Below are 25,815 nucleotides of genomic sequence, written 5' to 3'. Positions count from 1 at the left end.
GAGCAATTGAAAAAATATTGGCCATTTCTTTGACCCTCTTCGATCAATTTTGGACATTCTTACACATCTCTTCGAATGTGGAGCCAACTGTTCCACAATCAAGGTACATTTAGCTGTTCCTCCTTCCATATTGGTGAAAACCCCATGCCCATTGCATCTCTCAGATTATACTAGACTATCCTCCGAGGTAGCTTTCTGCTAAATCCTACTCTCAGAGACCCAGTCCCGCTGTGGGATATTACCCTTGTGCTACATGCTTTGAGTGGGTTCCCATTTGAACCTGCTGCTAGGGATGATCCAAGATTGTTATTATGGAAGACATTATTTTCGGTGGCCTTCACGTCTGCCAGTAGAATTTCTAAGCTACAAGCCCTATCTTCAAAAACTCCCTGTCTAATTTTTCACAAGGACAGAGTTGTCACTAAGAACCAACCCCTCTTTTCTTCCTAAGGTAGCTTTTGAATCATCCATTAATCAGTCAGTAAATCTTCCAGTGCTCTTATCAATTTTTTGACCTACATTTATTTATTTTATTTGTTTGACATTTGTTAACCAGGTTAGTTTAGCTGAGTCATAAGACCCGTTTTCAGTGGAGACCCGAGGAGAAAAGCTCCAGTATACAGAAGAGAAAAAAATAAAACATGATAATGGTTTACAAACAGTGTTATAAACATGGGAAAAAAACAGATGTAGTCATACAGTGTTAAAAGTCAGAAAATTACAAAGATAATATCATATACAATTAGAGTACAATTACATAGATAATATCAAATACAACTCGGGTACAATTGGAGTATAATCATAGCATAGGCAATGTAAACAAAATAAAACATTTTTTTTTTAGGCCTGGTATAGTAGTAGAAGTTCAACGATGTAATAGTACATAACTGCATTGCAAAAAAGATGGGAAGGAGGAATCAGAGGCAGAAAAGCTTGGGAGTGAGGGGAAAAATTAAGTAAGATAGTGACAAAGGCAGGATTTAGAGTTCAAGAAGTGTTTTTTGAGTTCAGTCTTGAAGGAGTTGGTAGACTTAATGCTATGGATGTCTGGAGGAAGCCTATTCCAGGCTTGGGACACTGAGTTTTTGTAGAGGAGTTTGCCAATATTTATGTTTGGTTTATAAGTTCTGGTCAGAGCTACAAAGCGAACAAGCAGGGATGTAAGGGGATAGTAAGGAAGAAAGAGAGGGACAGACTGAGGGCTTGTTTAGCAATGTGTGTGTAAGCTGCAGCTGGGAAAGAAGCAGGATCTAGGGAATTCGAGCCATTGAAGTTTTTTCAAGGCAAGGCAGTGATGTGTTCTATAAGGTTGGTCACAGGCAAATCTGACTATATTGTTATAGGTATGTTCAGGCTTGGTAAGTAGGGATGAATGGAGATGGGTCAGAAAAGGCAAGGAAGGAGGAAGATCTGAGCTAGAGTGGGTTTGGAGTTGGGAGCTAGAAATTTTTTATTCCTATAGAGAAGACCCAATTTCTGGTTGTTTTTTTTAATGCACTGTTGTACATGTATGTCAGAGTTTAGCTGGTCGTCAATTATAGTACCAAGTAATCTGCTTTGATGAGGGTGTTGTCAGCAGATGAGATGGTAAAAGTGGATTTGTGATGGGAGACAGATTTGGGAAGGACTAATAGTAGCTTAGTCTTTGTGAGATTGAGAATGAGATGGTGGTCAGTAAGCCATTTTTCAACAGATGAGGAAGTGTTTTGGATGATGGAAAGAAGGTTGGAGATGTTGTCAGAGCAAGATATGAGGGTTACGTTGTCAGTATATTATATGAGGGATGAAGAGGTACAGGAGGAATGTAGTTGATTAGTAAAGATATTGAAGAGGAGAGGACCAAGGATAGAGCCTTGAGGGACACCAGTTTGGATAGGTTGAAAAGGGGAACAGGCTGATTGCCAATGCACAGACTGGAACCTCTTTGAGAGATAGCTAGTGAACCAGTGGATAGTAGATGGGGACAGGTTAAGATCAGTTTAGCAATAAGAATGGGATGAGGGACAGTGTTGAAAGCCTTGGAGAGGTCAAGAAAGAGGGAGGATATGAGAAGATTTTTGTCTCTGGCTTCAGCTACAGTGTAGGTGAAAGGTAGCATGGCTGTGGTAGTACTATGATTGGGTCTGAAGCCATGTTGGATAGGGGTGAGAAGGTGATTGTCTAGTAGGTGTTTTAGAAGCTGCTTGTGAATGCATTTTTCAAAGATTTTGGACAGTGGACAGAGAATGGCAATGGGTCTGTAGTTAGATGGATCTGTGGAGTTACCTCCTTTATGAAGTGGTATGGTGAAGAAGGATTTCCAAATATCAGGGACAATGGCTTCTTGGATGGATCTGTTTATGAGGATAGAGACAGGATAGGGTATAGAGTGGGCTGAAATTTTGAAGAAGGGGGGAGGTTGTCAGAGGAGGGAGAGCATGGTTTGAGTTTTAGCAGCAGGAATTTTATGTAAGCAGTGGAGACAGGGTTAAGTGAGAAAGGGGTGGTCTTGGTAGTAGTATGTGTGGTGTGTGGGGTGTTTTGACTTTGGTAGGTTTGGATTAGGTTTTGAACTGATTCAGTAAAGCAGGTATTAAGTAAGGTGGTAGTTTATTGGGGAGTTTTATTAGGGAAGAGATTGGGGGTGGTAGGTTGGCCAGGGTGTAGAATTTTATTCATGGTGTGCCAGAACTTTTTTCTCTTGGACTTAAGCATCAACTGTGTGTCATAATAGATTTTTTTTCCTATCATTATTGATTACATTTTTGAAAGGTTTCAAAAAACAAAGGTGAATATACTTTGCATTTGCTAGATGCCCATCATCAGCTGTGTTTTATTTACACTGAATGAAATCTTTCAGGAAATCTTATCAGTTATTTTTGTCCTTTTCTTTCAGCTAAACTGGGAAAATCAGTGTTCAAAGTCATCTTTTCCCACTGGTAGTCACAATGCATGTCCTTTGTTTATCAAAAAAGAGGGCTGACACTTCCTTTGACTCCAAAGGCTTATTCCAGCAGATCTGTGGCTTTGTCTACAGCAGGGGTGGGCAATTAATTTTCCCAATGGACCACATGGAAAATTGGGACTGTTGTGGAGGGCCAAGCCAATAAGCACCCCTTGCATCCCCCACAACCCTGCCCATTTACTCCCCTCTCCCGCCATCTTTTTCCATGCCTGTTAGCAGCACCCTCCCCAGCCATTCCAGTATTCCAAGTTGACTGTTTCTCTCCATTTACCATAAACACTGTTCAAACCTGTCAGTGTGCATGCTGCTTTCTTATTTACTTCTACAGTTATTACAGATATTGAAATAAAATAGCACAAACACTAATAGCCACGTGCTAAACAAACAATACAGTCTTGCAATGAAAACAGACTTAGGATGAGCAGTAAACTTCTCTGCCCTTGAAACTCACATTTATTGAAATGGCATTAAAACCCACATTCAAAGAAAATGCACCTGGCTAGTGAAAGATTAAGTTTACCTTTGGGCCGTTTTCAAACCATAGGCACACATTTTTAGGGTCATGCATACATGTATGTGTTCTTTGATTCACCTTCCTGATTGTATTACATTATATTCCAGCACCACTTAGAATTTGTTTTAAATTTGTAGTTTAACATTCTTCTAGTAAGCAATGAAACAAAATGTATGAACCAATAACGACAAAACTACCCATTTCAGAAAATTTCAATCATAAAAGGCCACTCAGACATCTGTCATCACAATCCACCAATATCAGCAAATAAGCACACTCTCTGCAGGAAAAAAAAATCATCTGAATAATTCCATATTAAAGAGATCTATAACTAATGAAGAGGTTGCTACTGGCAAACAACTCTACATTTCAATGTTTCATCTACAGTTTCAGTGCCTGCTGCCCTTGAAGTATTAATTGCCTATGTAACATTAAAAAAAAATGATAAGCTGGTAATATTGCAATAGGGAATGACTAACAGACAAGTTCATTGTTATTATGCATCTCTTGCAAAGGAGAATACACTTAGGAGTGCAGAACCCCTAATCTCCCTTAAAATGCACCAAATAACCATCGATTAAAAGGGCACTGCAATACCAGCACTCCATCTATTCTACGTGGTGTGGGTGTAGAATCCACAACTATCTGCACCAAAAGCAATTATGCTGCTAACACTGATTTCAAATTCTACAGCACAAACAGTGATTGCCATTTGCCACACAAAACAGTTGCACATTGAAAACAGGCTTGGCATGAGCCACAGTACACTTCTCTTCCCTTGAAACTCACAATTCTATGAAAACACACTGAAATTCATAATTCCTTAAAAATGTACAGAAACTCAAACTCACAATTCCGTCATCATTCGGGTAGTTGGTATAGACTACAGGATTCAGGCTCTTGTGTCCATTGAAACTCATTCCTTCAGCAGTCTGATAGCTGGTGTAGGGGACTCAGGCTCATATCTCCTGTAACCAAATTACATGGTGAAGCCTGATCAAGTTAATTGACTAACCTGCCCCCCCCCTCCAAACTAAGGCATTACAAACCATACCTCTCATCTCCTCAGTACAAAAAAATCTCTCAGTACAAGAAATCTAAAATAATGGAGGACAAAAACCCAAAAATAGGAATAGATTTTAAATATTGCTCTTACAGACTTAGAAAGTTGCTAGAATAACAGGATTTGTCTTATCATGCATTTCCTGAAGGAAATTAAGTCTGAAATTCAAATGTATCAATCTTCAGTGATTTGCCAAAAAAACACGAATTGTATGAGGAATAGACCAAAAATATGAGGCAAAATCGGGAGAGCTGTAAACCTCTTAGTGCAAAAAATCTGGATAAAGCCTAAAATAATAGATACACTTGCCCAAAACTAGGGATAGATTTTAAATATTGCTCTTTTTAACTTAGAAATTTGCTAGCTAGAATAACAGGATGTGTGCTAGCATGCATTTTCCGAAGGCTATGAAGTATGAAACTCGTATATATGCCATTATTAGTGACTTCTGTCATCCATGAATTGTCAGAAAGCAATAAAATTTATGAGAAATGGACCAAATCTATGAGGCTAAATCTGGACAGTTGACAGGTATGTTAAAAACACACCCACACACACCTACCTTCTCTCTACTCTTACACAGCAACACACACACACACACACACACACACACACACACACACACACACACACACACACACACACACACACTTACTTTCTCTGTAGTTTAAATTGCTTACACACACTTTCTTTCTCATACAGAACAGAACCCCTAGTTTAAATTACACACACACACACACACACACACACACACACACACACACACACACACACACACACAGACAGAGTCACACTCACTCTCTCTGTCTCATACGAGCAGAATGGCTAGTTTAAATTGCATACATACACGCACACTTTCTCTCTCATGCAGAAACGGAATGGCTAGTTTAAATTACATACACATACACACACACACACACACACACACACACACACACACACACACACACACACACACACACACACACTCTCTCTCTAGTTTAAAGTACTTACGCACACACACACACACACACACACACACACACACACACACACACACACTTACTTTCTAATTTAAATTACATACATACAAACATACATATACACACACACACACTTACCTTTTCTCTTATGGAATCAGCTTAGTTTAAATTCTGAGCACAAGTGTAGAATATGTTTACTTCCACGGTAGCATGCATGCAGGACACACATGGTTCTCCTTAAAGGAGAAGACTCCACCACTGCAGTATAAGAATTTTTGTATATATATTTTATGGAAATAAATGTTTAAGCTTTCTGTGGATCCAGCTCTGTGGGCTGGTCAGTGACAACCTAAGGGCCTGATGTGGCCCGGGGGCCATACAATTCCCAGTTCAGTTCTACAGCTTTCTTCTAAAGTGTTCCTATCAATGATATATGTGCTGCAGCTACCAAATTTATAGCAGAAGAATAATGTTTGATATTCACTGACAGTTCTGTTATAGTTGTGCAGTGAAAAGAACTGTAGACCATGCCACGAGCTCCTGCCAGCAAAATGGTATCTTGTACACCATTCAGATGGATGATACTAATGGATAATAAAAATGGTGTAGACTCGACTGTTTAGAAATTAATATGTAAAGATTTACATTCTCTTAATTAATTCATTGAATACAAATTCATAATGACCAGTTCTGAGAAAAATAACTCTGGGCTTTTTGGGGAATTTGACCCCAGACGTATAAATTAAATAAATTAACTTTGAGCTTATACAACATCAGAGAAAAAGCTAATAAAACATTTTTTCCTGAGGCTGTGTATACTTGTTAAGAAATGGATTCATAGAACTTCTGACTCATATATTTAAGTTTGTAGACTAGCTCTATGATGACCAGATATCCATTAGTATTTATTCTGACCAACTAACTATACCAGAAAAAAAAACAGAAAGTCATGCCTAAACAAGCATTGTCAAATCCAAACATTTATACAGTGGTGCCAAAACAGGCACTGTTGAACTTATTAATGCTTTTACAATTCTTGACTACAGTAGTTATTTTTACACTTTCAAAAACAAACAAAACAGACAATGAATACAAGAATAAACCAAACAAAAGACAAACTGAAAACTGATGAAAAAGCGGACCACACACGATAAGAGGACTGGAACACAGGTTTAATACTCCACATTAAAAACAAATACACGTAAGCGCTTTCGGCAGGTTAAAATAACCCGCCTTCTTCAGACAACTATTGGGTTACACAGAGAATGTTTTATACTACATAATTAAATAGATGGAACCAATCAGGCTAAAGTGCATTAATGCTTGTTGCAATAACCATAACAACCTGAAAGGATTCCTTCTCCAGTTAAAAAGTGATGATAAACAATTGAATTGTATTTACTACATAAAGCAGTCATGCATTGCTGCAATGAATCGATATTTAAAAATAAAAATAAAAACTGATGTTTATGTTACCATCCAGGCAACTGCTTATTAAATATTAAAACAATATTTTTAAACAAGATTATATACAATTACCAGTCACTTTGCCACTTGACAAAACAAGACAAAGCTAGTAAGCTGTCAAAAGATTGAAGCAGGTTGTAACTAATACATTTCATTAAAGTTCAACCCACAAAGCGTATGTGATGACTTGTTGCTTCACTACTTAAGTTGTTATCACATAAATTTCTTGAATATGCAGATGGAAATAAATAGGAGATGCTTTAAAATGCAAACAATGGATGTTATAGTGTTAAATTCATACTAGAAACAATGAAAAATGAAGTTGTGCAAACTGCTATAATGAAAAATTAAAAAATTATATATATGCACAAAATATGCAAAATAAGAACTCTGCAAGTAAGCTAAAATAAGATTTCAAAACTTGCAGTTGGGTGAACTATACATAAAAATAGCAGGTTTTTTATATATATGTATAGTTGGTATATTCAACACATGCATTCAAAATAATCTTCAAGATAAAAAGTACAAATATATACATGTGTATGTATATACACAAATAAGTATATTGTATTAAAAAATCTTGTAGACTAGAGTGCAGATGTGTATATATAACCGCAAAATTCCGTATTTCTTAGTGGCTTAAGCTCATTTTTGAAATGTACTACTAATGTTTACCTATTATAAGATAGCCATTTCAGGACACATTTTATAGATAAAGATTCATTAATGCCTGGAAATACTTGAGCCCTAGTTCTAATCTGCCATAGCAGTTCATCTATTTCTAAGAGAATCTGCCATGGTCCGCCCCTAGCATCCTTCTCTCTATGCTGCAAAATAAAGAAGTGGAAAGCATGCCCTGGAAACTCTAAACAATGTCTAGAAAGGGCATTGTTGGCATCTGCCTTCATAATGGCATACTGGTGTTCATAGATTCTGTTTTTTAGCTTTCTCTCGGTTTTCCCGATGTAGAAAGCTTTGCAAGAGTTACATAAAGCTGCATATATAACAGCTTTAGATTCACATGTGTAATGTCCATTACATTTATAAACATTGCCATTGATAGTACATGTTGTGGCTACTCTAATATGTTTACATTGAGAGCATGATCCACATCTGTACATACCACAAGGTCTATTAGACTTAGAATCTGACTTTCTCTCGAAAATGGATTTTAGATTTTGCCCTCTCCTATATGTGACCCTAGGACGGTCGCCTAAGAGAATGCTTAAAGACCTGTCATCTTTAATAATTTGCCAGTTTTTGTTAACCACTTCTCTAATTTTGACGGAATCGAAACAAAAAGTCTGTAAAAAACTGATGTTGAATTTTTCCTTTTCATTACTATGTAAGGAAAAGTTACAAACTTCTGTCTCTATAGTATTGTCAATGTGCTCTGAATTGTTTATTATGCGACCTAGGAGTAAAGGAGAAAAATATCCTGATTCTCTTTTGTTTGTTACTTCAGTAAGCACATTCAAGACTAATGACTGTGGGTAACTCCTTGCGACAAACATGTTAGTAAGTTTGCTACACTCAGCAGAAAAATCAAGGGAATCACTGACCATGCGTGCTGCTCGAACCATCTGTCCTTTAATGACAGATTTCTTTTGGTGATAGGGGTGGTTGCTCGAAAAATGTAGGAAAGCATTTGAATATGTTGGCTTCCTAAATATTCTACTTTTGAACCTTTGATTGACTCTATCTTTGATCAATGTTATGTCCAGATAATTAATCTCTGCATCATCGATATTATATGTGAATTCTAAAAAGTCAGTCAATTTTGTCAAATTTTCAATAAATGTTGGAATCAAGCCTCTATCACCCTCCCAGATGCAAAAAATGTCATCCTGGTACCGAGTGTACCAGGAAACATATTTGGAGTAAAGATCATCCTTAAATAGGTATGTAGATTCCCAGTGTGCAAGCACCGCATTGGCAAAAGAGCCACCACAGGGTGAACCCATAGCCACGCCTGAAGTTTGCAAATAATAACTGCCCTCAAAGATAAAGAAATTGTTAGATAGAACAATTTCCAACAGGGTTTCGGTCAAGTTTATAGTATCATGATCAACATTTTTTGCATACATAAACTCTCTTACCCAGGCAAGTCCGATGTCTTGTGGAATGACAGTATATAGGTCTTTGATGTCGACAGTAAGGAATAACATATTGTCATTATATGTAAGAGTGTTAATGTCTCTAAGAAAAGACCATGAATCTTTACAAATATGTGATTCGGAATTGATTAGTGGTTTCAGTATACTGTCGACATACTTAGCACATGCCTGGGTAATAGACCCCCTGCCGTCTATGATGGGTCTAAATGGGGGGGAAATCAGTCTTTTATGTAATTTTGGTGTTCCGAAAAATGCTGGAATTTTTGGAGCTGGCATGATCAAGTAATTTAGGATTTCTTTATTAATGTACCCTTCCAGAAACAAGTCGTTAAGCATGTTATTAATTCTTCTGTATGCTCCATTTATTTCACTCAAGGAGGATAATTTATAAGCAGGTGACTCAAGATGTTCAAACAAATACTCAACGTATTTGAAATGATCCATGAAGGCTAACCCACCACCCTTGTCAGGTTTCATCACACGGATATGACAGTCTTTTATTAACTGGATAAAATCTTTCTCCAGCATTGTGATATTTGGAGAACATCTCTGTTTACTATGTGTGATTAAGTTCTTGATAGCCCATAGATCCAACTCACACATTTTTTCAAATGTTTGTAAAGTTGAATGCAGGGGTGGGTTATAAGAGCTGGATACTCTAAGTAAGCTAGTAGCAGATGAGTTGTCACCCATCAAGCTATGCAAGTTTAATTTACGTGTGAATACCTTTAGGTCGATGATAAGCCTACTAATGTCCATGCTGCGACCTGGCACAAAAGAAAAATCTTTAGATAGAAAATCAATAATATCTTGTGTAATGTGCAAAGCTGTGTAATTATAGACTGTAAAATCACCATTTGAATTCTTATAAACTATCGGGTTAACCCCAAAGTCCATTACATCCATCATCTCCTGCGACCTCGTCTCCTGTTCCTTGAGTTGTTCTGTCGTTGGGCTCGAGGCCGGTTGTTGCCCCTGTTGTTGTTCGCCATCTGAAAATCCTGATGATCAGAATTAATGTGGCTGCTAGGATAGTCACTGGATACAGATGGCAAATCGCCATCAGCCACTGGGGCGTTAGGGCTAATATTATTATTAGCGTTAAGTCTAGGACTCCTCCTAACCGCTGGTCTGTTGTTACCACCATTGTTATTGATGTTATCTAAGCCAGGCTGAAGTGGTTGAGCATTAAAAATTTCTGTTGTTTGCTGACCACTTACATTACTCGCTGAGCTCTGTGTCAATTTAGGATAGGCTCGCTTGTTTGCGTAGTCTTTAATATCTCTTACTAATTTCCTTTTCTTGTTGGCAATTAGTTTTTCCATAGTAGCATTGATACTAATGAAAATTCTACAATATTCATGTTTATACCTGACAAATTCAGCATGGGATTTGATATCCAATTCCAATGCTTCCAGTTCTCTTTTTAAATTACTAATGTCAGTGTCATAATAATTAATGAGAGCCTGCAAAAATTCGAATCCTTGCCTGTCGAATAAGTCAATAAGTTCTTGATAAAAAACTGAAGATTCAGACAGGCCAGCTGGAAAACGCCATTGGCGTAAGCCTTTGGGAATTACTTTGGTCTTAATGCATTCCTGCAAGTAAGAAACCTCCAGTTGTGGCTATGGGTTCACCCTGTGGTGGCTCTTTTGCCAATGCGGTGCTTGCACACTGGGAATCTACATACCTATTTAAGGATGATCTTTACTCCAAATATGTTTCCTGGTACACTCGGTACCAGGATGACATTTTTTGCATCTGGGAGGGTGATAGAGGCTTGATTCCAACATTTATTGAAAATTTGACAAAATTGACTGACTTTTTAGAATTCACATATAATATCGATGATGCAGAGATTAATTATCTGGACATAACATTGATCAAAGATAGAGTCAATCAAAGGTTCAAAAGTAGAATATTTAGGAAGCCAACATATTCAAATGCTTTCCTACATTTTTCGAGCAACCACCCCTATCACCAAAAGAAATCTGTCATTAAAGGACAGATGGTTCGAGCAGCACGCATGGTCAGTGATTCCCTTGATTTTTCTGCTGAGTGTAGCAAACTTACTAACATGTTTGTCGCAAGGAGTTACCCACAGTCATTAGTCTTGAATGTGCTTACTGAAGTAACAAACAAAAGAGAATCAGGATATTTTTCTCCTTTACTCCTAGGTCGCATAATAAACAATTCAGAGCACATTGACAATACTATAGAGACAGAAGTTTGTAACTTTTCCTTACATAGTAATGAAAAGGAAAAATTCAACATCAGTTTTTTTACAGACTTTTTGTTTCGATTCCGTCAAAATTAGAGAAGTGGTTAACAAAAACTGGCAAATTATTAAAGATGACAGGTCTTTAAGCATTCTCTTAGGCGACCGTCCTAGGGTCACATATAGGAGAGGGCAAAATCTAAAATCCATTTTCGAGAGAAAGTCAGATTCTAAGTCTAATAGACCTTGTGGTATGTACAGATGTGGATCATGCTCTCAATGTAAACATATTAGAGTAGCCACAACATGTACTATCAATGGCAATGTTTATAAATGTAATGGACATTACACATGTGAATCTAAAGCTGTTATATATGCAGCTTTATGTAACTCTTGCAAAGCTTTCTACATCGGGAAAACCGAGAGAAAGCTAAAAAACAGAATCTATGAACACCAGTATGCCATTATGAAGGCAGATGCCAACAATGCCCTTTCTAGACATTGTTTAGAGTTTCCAGGGCATGCTTTCCACTTCTTTATTTTGCAGCATAGAGAGAAGGATGCTAGGGGCGGACCATGGCAGATTCTCTTAGAAATAGATGAACTGCTATGGCAGATTAGAACTAGGGCTCAAGTATTTCCAGGCATTAATGAATCTTTATCTATAAAATGTGTCCTGAAATGGCTATCTTATAATAGGTAAACATTAGTAGTACATTTCAAAAATGAGCTTAAGCCACTAAGAAATACGGAATTTTGCGGTTATATATACACATCTGCACTCTAGTCTACAAGATTTTTTAATACAATATACTTATTTGTGTATATACATACACATGTATATATTTGTACTTTTTATCTTGAAGATTATTTTGAATGCATGTGTTGAATATACCAACTATACATATATATAAAAAACCTGCTATTTTTATGTATAGTTCACCCAACTGCAAGTTTTGAAATCTTATTTTTAGCTTACTTGCAGAGTTCTTATTTTGCATATTTTGTGCATATATATAATTTTTTAATTTTTCATTATAGCAGTTTGCACAACTTCATTTTTCATTGTTTCTAGTATGAATTTAACACTATAACATCCATTGTTTGCATTTTAAAGCATCTCCTATTTATTTCCATCTGCATATTCAAGAAATTTATGTGATAACAACTTAAGTAGTGAAGCAACAAGTCATCACATACGCTTTGTGGGTTGAACTTTAATGAAATGTATTAGTTACAACCTGCTTCAATCTTTTGACAGCTTACTAGCTTTGTCTTGTTTTGTCAAGTGGCAAAGTGACTGGTAATTGTATATAATCTTGTTTAAAAATATTGTTTTAATATTTAATAAGCAGTTGCCTGGATGGTAACATAAACATCAGTTTTTATTTTTATTTTTAAATATCGATTCATTGCAGCAATGCATGACTGCTTTATGTAGTAAATACAATTCAATTGTTTATCATCACTTTTTAACTGGAGAAGGAATCCTTTCAGGTTGTTATGGTTATTGCAACAAGCATTAATGCACTTTAGCCTGATTGGTTCCATCTATTTAATTATGTAGTATAAAACATTCTCTGTGTAACCCAATAGTTGTCTGAAGAAGGCGGGTTATTTTAACCTGCCGAAAGCGCTTACGTGTATTTGTTTTTAATGTGGAGTATTAAACCTGTGTTCCAGTCCTCTTATCGTGTGTGGTCCGCTTTTTCATCAGTTTTCAGACAATGAATACAGTTATAAATTAGGAATGATGTAGAAAATGTTTGGAAATTGAAGCAGGAGCCAGATGTGCAGTATTAGAGGCATTGAGGATTGGAAAACATGCTGCTAAACCGAGTATTCATATATAAATCATTAGACAGTTTCAGGTGGGGGAACTCAGTTAAGACTTAATATACAGAATGAAGAAGAGAACAGAGTAATCCGCAATAAATCTGTTTCAAATTAAATGATCTAAAGATCTAGCTTTTTGGCAAATAGGTGATACATTGATTGTTCACAATAATCTTGTTTGGATATATTTAATTTTCATGCTTAAATGTAAGCATTATGATTGCTACATATTTCTTCAGACCAAATGTTTTAGTGCAATTTTAATGTAAAGTAAGTAGCTACAAAGCATATTGTAAGAAAAGACAAATAAGTGCATAACATGTTAGAAGGGGATTATTGTCGAATTAGAAATCATGCTACAGATATTTCATTGCATTGCATAATCGTATGTATGTATGTATGTTATGTTCTTTTATATGATCAGTAATATACTTTTTGTTGAACTGATTTTTCTAGGGGTCTACTGCTGAATGGCTAAACAATGCAGTTATTTATATTTCTAATATTATTGGCCAGAATGACAAAAAGATGATCCAGGAGAAAGTTATCACATTGAATGAAGAATATCCAGATGTGAGGTAAACATGTTATTTCAGAAGTTATATGTAGGTATTTTTCTCAAAAACATTTTCTGAGAACTGCCTTTCAGCTATGAATCTTCATTTCTATTGAATGTATTTCAGCTGAAAGGGTTCATTGATTCTGAATATTATTTTTACTAAATTAGACTGCAAATCGCAAAGAGTAGCTTAAATGCAGTGCTGTTGATATATGTGCAATATTCTGAAAATGTTAGTGTCATACCAATGCATCTGTCTTCTGTAGATGAACTGTGTATGAGGACAGAAGTGGACAGCTGTATTCTGTCATGAGGATGCAAGGCCACTTTATGTTTTCAGGTGGCCTTTTGTCACCAGCGTGAGGCACAATATTTCATTGTTTAACACTGAAACAAAATGCACCTACAAACCTTCATTAATACAAGGATATTACAAGAGCTGTTATAAAAACAAGGCATGCATAACCTTATTAATGTGAAGAATGTCATTAGTATTAGACCATGATCTTACTTGACACTGACCGTTTGAAGTCATTTAATAAAGATGACTAAATCCAGTAGTTCAATTCTAAAAAAGTAATAGAATGAGGAGGGAATAAAAAGATCCCCATATACCCTTTGGCCAAATCAGCAAACCTAATGGCAAGTTATAATTTGTGTCAAATTCTCCCATTCTGTCAGCTTGTTGAAAACAAACTGGCTTTGATAAGTATCAATGTGACGTACTCTCTCTACAGTCCCATAATACTGGGCAGTAAACCATAACTTCAAAGATCACTTAAAAACGTGCCATTCTCCAGATACCTTGGTATTTGACTAGTCTCTCAGTTTTCAGTTTCACATTACCAGTACTAAATCTGATGTACATACCATACTTTTCTGGCCCAAAAAATATATCACACCTCATATCATCTGAAAGTAGACTAGTAAATGAAAAAGGAGTTCTCCTGCCGCATACAGAATACAGTCTCTCTATTGCCAAAGCCTTAAAGAAAACACACTTAGCCGTGCAAACTCAGTCCCTTAAAATCTGTAGAGTTAAAAATGTAGCCACTCAAAGAGAATACCACTGCTTATTCATGATTAAAGCAAAATAGTTTTCTGTAAATAAAAGATACACGTTCCTCCTGGCCTGCCTAATCCACAGACTCTTATACCAAATCTTTTCTTTTCCAGCTGACTCAAATTCTAATACCTTATATCACAATCTTCTCTCTCCCTGCCCACTCCACTCATAAAACTCTACTCCACCAATCACATCTTCTCAGTAATGACACCTTAGACAGGAGAATCACTATCTGCTAAACTTAGAGGCATCACCTCCTTATCCAGTTTGAAATATCAGTGCAAGAATTGTTTTAAACATTAGAGTTGGTTCTAAGTGTCTTTCTCCGCAATGCATTATTTCTACAATTCACTGTGTCCCACCTCCCTGTATTCGCCTCATAACTTAATACTCTTCTCTTCCTCCCTGTCTAGCCTATACCCTATTCCACACAATCACTCCTTTCCACTTTTCAGCACTTCCCCAGCCTTGCAGTATCCATCTCCTTCTATTGTACTTAACTCACTGTTCTACTTCTCTTCCACTATCAATCTTGTCATCATATGTATAAAAAAGTACCAACAATAACTCCATAAATGGAATTGTATATCCCTTGATAATGGATACATTCCTACTTCATTAGACAGACTTCTACTATGTTGTTATAATGTTTTTGCATGCTAGTTGTACTCCTCACCTGCACTGCAAGCTACATCTTTGTCTGCTATAACGCTGTACTCATCTTTTCACCTGGATCAGTCTTCCATCACAGTCAACAACTTTATGTATTCATTTACTGACCTACTTATTTATTTATCTTTTGTTATTTATTTATTTACTCACTTACTTACTTACTTATCCTTTGTTGACTGGGATAATTCCACTAGGCTAGTGGCCACTTTCGAGGTGAGAGCCAAGGTGGTATTTTACATTATTATGGGAAATTTGGCCAGGGCGTTGGGGAACGTCCTCTAAGTTTTTTCAATAGGTGCTGAGGGATGCTTTGCGCCCACTTTAGCTACCACCAACTCAAGCACATGGGACCTTGATTTAGTCTGGACCAAAGTATGACACACACAGGAGTGCAGCACCCCCCTTTTTGCTATACTGCAGTTTCAGCAGTCCATCTGCCTGGTGGTATAAAAGAGCCAACAACCTTCTGCAGCAAAGGTAAGTATGTTACCTGTTGTGCAACTGACTGCTTGAAGAGGGTAATGAAATAAATAAAAAAATTAAAATAAACTTGTTCAGTACTTTATAATCTGTTCTTTCAGGAAAGGTTTGTTTTACTTTGCATATTTTTGTGTAATATAAATAGTTATTAAAGATATCATTGCAACATGACTACAATGTGGAAGTGTTTGTTCTGAAATGTGTGTAACAATAATAATGTGTGCATTATACCGTACATATTTTTATGTAAATTATGAGATAAATAAAGTATTTCAAATATAAGGCCCACATTTTCCTTATAGTTTTTATTGAATCAGATTACTTATTATGAAAATAGTAGATTTTCAATATGCTTTCTTTATTGAACAGGCAGGTGGCTGGACTTCATGGTCATTTTTCAGCAATGACTGAGTTACAGTAAACTGAAACAATTACAGTTTTGCAGAAGTACAGGCACTACATGAAAAATTAGTCAGTTCAGAAAACCATCCTTAAGATTCATCCTTAAGTATCACTACCAAAGCTAATTGGAAAACACAGGACTATCAATTAGTGCAACAGTGATAATCTCCAGTTCCTAGACAAGGTAAAGCCAAACCAAGTTATATCTCATTAACAGCTACTTACCATGTCTCTGAATCAAACAGTGTACTGCTGACCTGACATGGTGTTTCCCCTGCTAGCCCATGGATTAAGGTTGCAAGGTCAACTTCCCAGACACAGTCTCACACACACACACACACACACACACACACACACACACACACACACACACACACACACACACACACAGGTTCTCAGTACCTACCTCCAGTCAGAGGTCTGATGTATCCATCGGAGTGAACGGATGTATGCCATCAAAGGCAGCATGCATTTTTTTCCCTCCTCACAGCCAAAACAGTGCTGTAGAATTATTGTCTGAATTGTCGTACCTTCCTGTTATAGTGGCAGCATCTTACCTCTCAAGCTCTTAGCACAAGAAATCTGTACAAAGCCTGACATAAAAGGGGGACTAAGGCCCCAAAAAGGGACATATTTTAAATATTGCTCTTATAAACTTAGAATGTTGCTCGAATAACAGGATTTGTGTTGGAATGCATTTTCTGAAGGATATGAAGTCTGAAAATCAAATACATGTCATTTGGTGACTTTAATCCTTAGATCATTCCAGTGATTCGTCAAGAAAACACAATTTTTATGAGTAAAAGGCCAAAAATATGAGTCTAAAATCTGGAAATTTTGTGAAAATCTGTACAGTTGAGAGGTATGGGCAACACCATTTCTAAGGGACATTGCATAGCTAATTAGCATTAGACACATTTGCATGTGGTATTGCCAGGAAGACCATCGTCTATAATATGGCCGGTGTCTGTGTAGTGCTGTAGTTGGCAGCAGTCTCTGACTTTTCATGCTTACCACGCTATGGAAACCTTCTGAGTAATGGTTTCAGGAGTGAGGTAAGCTTTTCTGAATCCTAAGGATCTGTTAGTTGATTGCAACTGCAAAACAGCACACTTACATTTCAACAGCTTTAGACTTTTCCAGAATTTAAAGTGAGGTGCAGATTGAGGTAGCAGGCACTGATGAGCGGTGACATCTGTGGGACATAGGTCCCATAATTTAGAAAGATGGAGTAATACCAGCAGTTACTAATGCAAAGTTAAACATTTGCATGACAAAGTTGTAAATACCAGTGCTGTCTGGTAAGTTTAAATCTGTCCTTGAGAAGGGCAAAGGAAGTAAGTATCCACTTTCATCCAATTAGCATCTACTGGACACCTGAGCCTGATTATTCCCTATGTGTATAATCTAGGTCTATATTAAAACCCAGAAAGATCTAAAACGCGAATGTATTACATCGACACATAAAGGTCAATGTACATACACAGAGAAACACGTAAATGGTGAAAATCAAAATGCCAAACATGTTTCGTCAGCAAAACACGCCACACAGGTAAGTACAAAATAAAAAAAAATACATTAACAAGCTTATGCAGGAGGGCAAGCCTCCCTGCACCCACACACCACCTTCTTAAATATACCAACTCTGAGACTGCACTACAGTGGGGAAAGGGATATATTTCCTTATCCCCACCACCGCGCTGCTGGCTGAGAAACACGTTCAGCGTTTTGATTTTCGCTGTTTACGTGTTTCGTTGTGTATGTACATCGATCTTTATGTGTCAATGCACATACATTCGTGTTTTAGATCTTTCGAGTTTCTAATATGTGACCGTATAATCCACTGCCTGATTATTAGTACAAATCAGTGGATGATGATTCCCGAAAAGGGATAAACAACCCTAATACAAATGTCAAATCTGTGAATTTCTGCATCATATTAAAAGTGTGCTGATTGCATACAACATGTGCACCAGTGCTTGAGAGAACTGAAAAGTCATGTCACATACCATCTCACAGCTAAATGCACGTCAGTATACAGACATGGTCCCATTGTGGGTAATGGGGCTGAGATGAGACAATATGTTGAACAACAAAATTTTGGATTATTTGAAATGCCCCATCCTATCCATCCTTGTGTCTGTGTATTGTGCAGTAGTCCAATCAGAACTCATCTTCTGTTGTCATCTCAAACATTGTCTAAGATGTTTTAGTTAATCTTCTTAAACAGTTAATGTTAGAGGTTATAGTAAAATGGTATGCAACATAGTACACAATGGTGAGATTATAAGAAAATAACATTCAACATATTACACCTTAAATAGACTTGGGGAAGATGGCATGTCATAAAGTACACCTTGGGCATAAAGAGAATGTTTAGTCTGCATTTCCTACCAAAGAAGTAAAGATGAAGCCTGTTTCATGTATGATGACACTTAAAAAATGTTCTGGCTATAGAGATTGATAATTTAGGTTAATCATGATTAATGTTAGTGAACAGCAGTATACCTAAATGTCTTGATGGGTTTATGCACTATTTGAATAGCAGATGGTTCCATTCTGTTTTGCAGATGTTCTTCGTGTTTCACATTTGCAGTCATCACACTTGGATTATCTGCCTGCAGGTAGCCCTCAGTCAGCCCGAATACCAGAAAAGTAGTATTTCTGCGTCGGTTGCTGTCACTCCTGGACTGACGTCAGGTTGTCAGGGGTATAAAAACAGGCAGCCGACGCCATTATATCAGTCTTTCTTGCCTAGGAGCCTGTAGCTGAAGCAGTTTGCATGAGTGCCGGTCGGTTACGAATTGAATCATCCTGAAGTTTTCTAAAGCTAAGTACCCCATTGGGGATTCTTTTTTCTTGCTCTAACCGGTCAGAAAAAGTTAACAATTGTCTTGCCTGTGGAAAGCAAACACCACACTGAGATTTTCATTCTTACTGCATCACCTGTTTAGGCCCAGACCACGATGTGCCTCGCTGTCAGTTTTGTGCCTTGTTCAAAGACCGAACCATCCGCCGTCGGGCCCTTTTTGTCGCTAAATACTTTTGTTCTTGATCTCCATATTTGGAAATGGCTTTGGTAAGCCAACTGACTACTGATATTCCCAAAAAACATAAGGATAAAGACAGAAACAGACCACACAGGTCCAAAGCTGCCGACGATGCTTCCGTTAAGCTAGTCGCCAGTCAGCCGGTACTCAGTGAGGTGCTTTCGCAGCCCCTGATGCCCACTTCAATGGATTTGCAGGCCTCTACCGAGACCCCTTCGGAGTCCAGTATGCTACGAGACTCTTCTTCGACTATGGAACCTGTGGATGTCTCTACCTTGGATGGATCCAGAGCCGCTCAGCAGGGACTGGCTTCTGAGGAAGTACTTTGCATTACCGATGTTTGACACAAACCGACGACTTCTTTTGTGTCTTCAGTTCTAAAACTACCAAGTTTCTAAGGCCAAGAGTACGCACTACACCTAGAAAACTGAAGATCCAAACACATGCACTTGCTCCCTTGCCACAACATCAAATGCTTAAAATGGCAGAAGACCTTATTATGCTGATTAGGGGAAGCCAGCCTTCCCCTGCTAAGAGAAAAAGAGACCAGTCCCCAGCAGCCTCAACAAACCAAGAGTCCGATGACTCTGAGGCATCTGATTATGAAGGCATGCCCTTATCTGCTTACAAGGATTCAGATGCAGAGGAATCCATTCCCTCTGCCTCTCCTCCTGAGGACTTTTCTTTTGGTGAAACCCTACATACTTTAAGAGAACATTTCCATTGGGAATGCCAAGACTATCCTCAATCCAAAAAGAGACTCAGAGAATTTCTAGATTTGCCACAACATAGACCTTTAGCAATACCCCCAGTCCTGGATGTTGTGGATGATGTCTTTATGGAATCCAGTTTAACTCTTGATACCTTACCCCCTGCTCCTAGGAAACCAGGCAGGTACTACAGAGTATCTGATGCTCACAAATTCCTTTTCAAAAATCCTACTGCTGACCCAGAGGTCATCTCCTAGGGGCCTAAAGGTATTAAAGCAACTACAGCTAAGAATCTCACCCCTGCAGACAGGGATTCCAGAGCTTTGGACAGATGGGGTAAGAAAGTATATACCTCTGCAACTCTCACCATTAGGGCTTTGAATTGTCAGTTTCACATGCTGAAGTACCAACAATATGTTATGGAACTTATTAAGTAAAAAATAGCTACCTTTACAGACTGTACAGAAAATAAAGAATTACAAGAACTTATGCATTCTGCAAGCCAAGTCAGCAAGCATACATTGCAGTGTGGCTTTGATGCCCTAGAAGCATCTTGCAGGGCAGCAGTCACTGGTTCTGTACTGAGAAGGTATGCCTGGCTTAAGGAGCAGACCTTGCCAGACAATGTCAAATCAAAGTTACTAGATGCTCCTTTGAACAAGGACAATCTGTTTGGCACCAAAGCAGAAGAGGTTCTTAAAAACATGAAAGAAAAAGCTAAATCTATGCCAGACAGTCAAATATTTTTTGCAAGTACAGCCTCCTAGATTCAGTAGGCATTGCCCATCAAAACATTGGTCCTTTCAGCCCCCTCAAGGCCTTCTCAAACTAGACCCAGGGGGAAACAGACCCCCCAGACTACAGTCTCAGGGTATGCAGAGATGTAATCAATGGAGTGCCTCCACCTCTAAAGCAGGGAGTGCTAAGCCATGTCCTTATGGAAAGAATTCCCAATGACTTCTCTACTGCAGTCCCCACATCTGCCCAACTGCTTGTGCCCCTAGGAGGAAAACTTGCCCTTTATGCAAAAAACTGGAATTCCATCATCAAAGACTGATGGGTCCTCACCATTGTATCCCAGGGGTACAAATTCTACTTCCATTCACTGCCAACCCCAACAGGATAGTGAGATAGTTTAGAGTGACACAAAATTAAAATTAAAACCATTTTTATGAATTTTTTATATTATATAATTCAAAAAACTAATTTGAAAAGTTCTAACTAATATTAAAAACTTATTTAATTAGTTGGTTCAGCGAGGTTAATTCATGTGTATGAGAAATATTCCTCGATTTTTATGTATTTCATGCATCTTTATACATAAACATCCATGAATTTATGAATCTTTTTGGGTTATTAATTGGTTATTTCTGTTTTGCTATGCACACATATGTATTTGAGAACAATTTTGATTTGTTTAGTTATTAATTATACATTATAAGTATTTATTTAGTTATTTAGGTATCATTATCAAGTTTTTATATTTATAATTTAGTATTATTTAGTATTTATATATATATATATATTTTTTTATAATTAAAAAATAGATAGGTGTTTGCACATGCATATATATATATATATATATATATATATAGAATGTACGGGTCCCATTAAGCCTTTAATAAAATGGGCCGATAGATTTTATTGTAGTAATTGGTTTCAGGTTATGGTGCATCAGTTTTGGTAGTATATATTGTTCACAGGCACACATTTTCATTCATATACCTTTAAGAAGATGTTGAAGGAGTTTTTAAACAAACATTTATTTTAATTAATTAATTGAATGATTGATTTATGTTTGCGCCTTTTTTTGTATAAAAGGAAAGTGTTGTATTAATGTTTTTTATTCTGAGGAAGGCTGTCGTAGTGTGAGCCGAAAAGCGCTTTAATAAATTTTGTCTGATCTACCTGGTGTTCCTGTGCTGACTGCCGTGGATTTACTACCTTGTTTTTGAACCCCAACAGGATTCCCAGACCTCCCTCCAAACCAATGGGCAGAGGCACAAAACCAAGTTCAGTCCCTGCTATCTATAAGGGTGATTCAGCCTGTTCCTGTGGAACAGATAAGTCAAGGATTCTATTCCAGACTTTTCCTGGTACCCAGAAAGGTGCCCAATCCTAGATCCTTCCTGATGGTAACAAAATTCAAAATGCTCACCCTGAAGCAGCTTCTACCTATGCTAGCCAAAGATGCCTAGTTAGCCACCCTAGACTTAAAAGAAGCCTATCTGCATATCCCTATAAGGGAGTCATGCAGGAAATACCTACGCTTCAGGCCAGGATTATGCATTATCAGTTCTCTGCACTTCCCTTTGGCTTATCCACTGCTCCCATAGTATTAACAAAATGCCTGGCCCCAATTCTGATTGCCCTGGACTGGCCACGCTAGCACTGGTACCCATTCCTGCACAGCCTGTCACTGGTGCCACCGAGGCACGTACACCAGAACCCAACCCTGCTCTCTCAGCAGGGGGGACAGATCTTGCACCTGCAACTGCAATCCCTAAATCTTGCAGTCTGGCTTATTCCTTGAAATCTCCCCCAGTAACCAGCCTAAGCAAGCAGGTGCTGGACGTTATCCTTGAGACCAGAAGATCCAAGGAAATCCTATGCTGATAGGTGGAAAAGGTACTGCTCCTGGATTCAATCTAAAGGAGAGGACACAACTCTGCCCTCCCTGCCTCTAATCCTGGATTACTTAGCAGATCTACTCCACAGAGGCCTATCCTTCTCCATTAAGATCCATGCCTCTGCCACTTTGGCTCATTACAACACTGAGCCTCCTCTCTTTCTCACCCTCTTATCAAACAGATCCTGAGAGGGGCATACAACTTAAGGCCACCAAGGAGAGCACCCACTCCTGTTTGGGACCTTAACTTTGTACTGGAAAAGCTCATGCTACCCCCCCCCCCCCTTTGAGCCTGCAGCATCAGCAGAGTTAAAATTCCTCTCTTAGAAAGCAGCCTTAGTTCTGGCCATCACTTCAGCTAGAAGAGTGCCTGAGCTACAAGTACTTATGGCTGTGGAACCCTTCATTATTTTCCACGCTGACAGGGTTTTCCTCAGGACTAACCCTTCCTTTATGCCTAAAGTGGTGTCCAGTGTGGCTCTCAACCAATCTATCCATTTTCCAACCCTCTTCCCTAATCCTAAAATAAAGGGGAAAGGATCCTGCACTCCTTGGACATGCACAGACAGCTCAGATTCTACCTGGATAGGACTAAGCCCTTCAGGAAATCTAACCAGTTACTAGTCAGCTTTGCACCATGAGCAGAGGGCAAGGCCATTTCTAAGCAAATAATTTCTAAATGGATAACACACTGCATCTATTTGTGCTACAAGCACCATGGGACACCAATCCCTCAGGGGGTCAGAACACATTCCACTAGGGCAACTTCTACCTCTACAGCATTCCTCAGGGGAGTCCCTACCAGGGACATCTTGGAAGCTGCTACCTGGAGTTCTGTACATACCTTCACCAAGCATTACCACCTGCCTATCTTTTCCAAATCCAGGGCGGGTTTTGCAACAGCAGTCCTGCAAGGCATACTAGCCAGCCCCAACTCTTCTTGACATCCTCCACCCTTCCTCAGCTTTGGGAATCTACCCAAGTGTGATGACTGCAACAGTGCAACACGAAGAACATAGTACAGTTGTGTACACTTACCATAAATGTAGATGTTCTAGTGTATTCACTGTTGCAGTCCTAGTTTTCCTCCCTCCAGCCCCCTTGTCTCTCTCTCTTTCTCTCTCTCTCTCTTTCCTGTCTATGTTTAATAATCACCCCTTTCAGAGGTACTGGTATTAGTATTTTCTTTTTACTGGGGATGTTTTTTCACCACCATAACTTAGCTCCCTATTTTGGGGGCTCCTGACATTTGGGGCAAGAAAAACTGATGGAATGGCATCAGCTGCCTGTTTTTATACCCCTGACGACCTGACGTCAGTCCTGGAGCGACAGCAACTGATGCCGAAATACTAAGTCTCTGGGATTCGAGCTAACAGAGGGCTTCCTGCAGACAGATAACCCAAGTGTGATGACTGCAACAGTGAATACACTCGAACATCTACATCTGTGGTTAGTGTACACAACTGTACTTTAAGAGTTTTGCTGATTAAAGAAACAATATGGCTTTAATGGTATTTCATTTTAGACTGGATACCTGAAAGAAGTCCTGCAGAATATTAAGGTTTATAGGGCAATCATCTCTGGCTCTGGCATTAGTAACAAACACTCAGTGGTAAACACCAATATGTATGTGCATTCCCCTAAACGTATCTCTCCGTTTTCATGTTTGCCCATGTAACAGGACAGATACATATTGTCCTGTAAATGTGGTCAAGGTTACAGCAGAAAAGACTTTGAGTTAGTTGTGGCTGACTCCAAGGTTAAGCAATACAATTCCTTTATTACTTTAGTATACAGGGAAGAAAAGCTGTAACCGTGATGGTGGTGCTGTGGTAGCGTTGTCGCCTCTCAGTAAGACGCTGTCTGGTTCGATTCTCAGTTAGAGCGTCTTCTACGTGGAGACATGTGTGAATGGGTGTACCTTCATTGAAGGTTGTGCATCAGGGCTAGTACTCGGCATGTAAAATCAACTACCAATCATTAGCGGACCGGAGTTCCGCTGTGGCGACCCCTAACCGGGAAAAGCCGAAAGACACAACAGGGAAGACAAGCTAGATTTGTGAATGGTTATCCATAAGTAATTTCTCATTACAGAATTTAATGTTTTCTTAAATCTTCTAGTAGAATAGCTGTGGCTTCTATGGCAGCACTGACTATCTGATGTTTTATAAAGTAGGATTTGGACATGTTCTCTATTCATAGCCTTTAACAAATCCTGCTTGATTGGAGTGTATTAGGTAGGACAATACATGCTGGCATCTACTTCTTATTTTGGTTTATACCTTGGCCTGTTTTAATTTCATGCAGTCTAATTCTACTTACATTCACTTTGTAAGCAAGCTTAAATCTTTAATGTTAAGGGATTGTCATTTAATTGACAACTCAAAACAAAACAAAATAATAATTTTGTAGTTGTCATCAAGCTTAATGCTAATTTTAGTGTGTGTTTAGAGGAAGGTTAGCTTCACAGATTTAACTTATAACCTTGGCATAAACCTGGAGTGGCTGTCTGTAGTTTCAGTCCATTTTGTTAGGTTGTTCAAAACATTGTAGTAATTTCTGTAATATGTGGCCTGTACCATGTGGGGTATGTTTATTTTTGCTCTTCCCACAAAGTTGTTTGTAAATGTTAATTATCAAGAAAAACTTTGCAGAACTTATTGAACTGAGCTGCTTCTGTAATAATTGCAATGAGAAAGTAAAGAGCTAATAAAGTATATAATAAAATTAAGTTAATTTGTGAGTACATGTTTAATAACCACAGGGCAGACCACAATAGACCCCCTTCAATGTGCATCTGATAAGACTGCCTCTCTCTGTAGGGCTGATCACCAGATTGCATACTTGTATAATTTAGTTCAGGTCTGCTTAGCTTTGTGTATTTTCCCATAGTGCCATTTTTACCCCTTCTACTTCTCAGATGAAGATCTCTCTCAGGTGATGTGTTAGAGGTTTCTCTTGTGTAGCCCTTATTGAGGAAATCACCCAGCCCTTCCTCATCCTGGGCAGTTATCAGTCCATGTCAATTGATTTTTGTTGAAAAAAGACCAACAAGTTATTTGATGTGGGTAGATGAAATAACTGCCTCTGAGAACCCTTCAGGGAAAGGATTCAGTGCGGTTTGCC

At 38.2% G+C, this 25,815-nt stretch overlaps 1 protein-coding gene across 4 annotated transcripts in view; it reads left to right on the top strand.

Annotated features, from left to right (window-relative positions):
- LOC122796727 (exocyst complex component 3-like protein 4) overlaps positions 1-25,815 on the top strand; it is a 2,022,901-nt gene that overhangs the window by 1,847,609 nt on the left and 149,477 nt on the right. For 3 of the 4 annotated variants that reach the window (XM_044065430.1, XM_044065431.1, XM_044065429.1), the window contains one exon: positions 13,578-13,699. The exons of the other annotated variant lie outside the window; for it this stretch is intronic. In XM_044065430.1, the coding sequence (XP_043921365.1) occupies positions 13,578-13,699 (122 nt within the window). The remainder of the gene's footprint in view (positions 1-13,577; positions 13,700-25,815) is intronic. 4 annotated transcript variants of the gene reach the window in all.

The sequence above is a fragment of the Protopterus annectens genome, chromosome 3.part0 (assembly GCF_019279795.1).
Source record: "Protopterus annectens isolate FY-2018-M chromosome 3.part0, PAN1.0, whole genome shotgun sequence".
NCBI classification, from domain to species: domain Eukaryota; kingdom Metazoa; phylum Chordata; order Ceratodontiformes; family Protopteridae; genus Protopterus; species Protopterus annectens.
The sequence above is the reverse complement of the archived record's forward strand: the minus strand, read 5'-3'. Positions and strand labels throughout refer to the sequence as shown.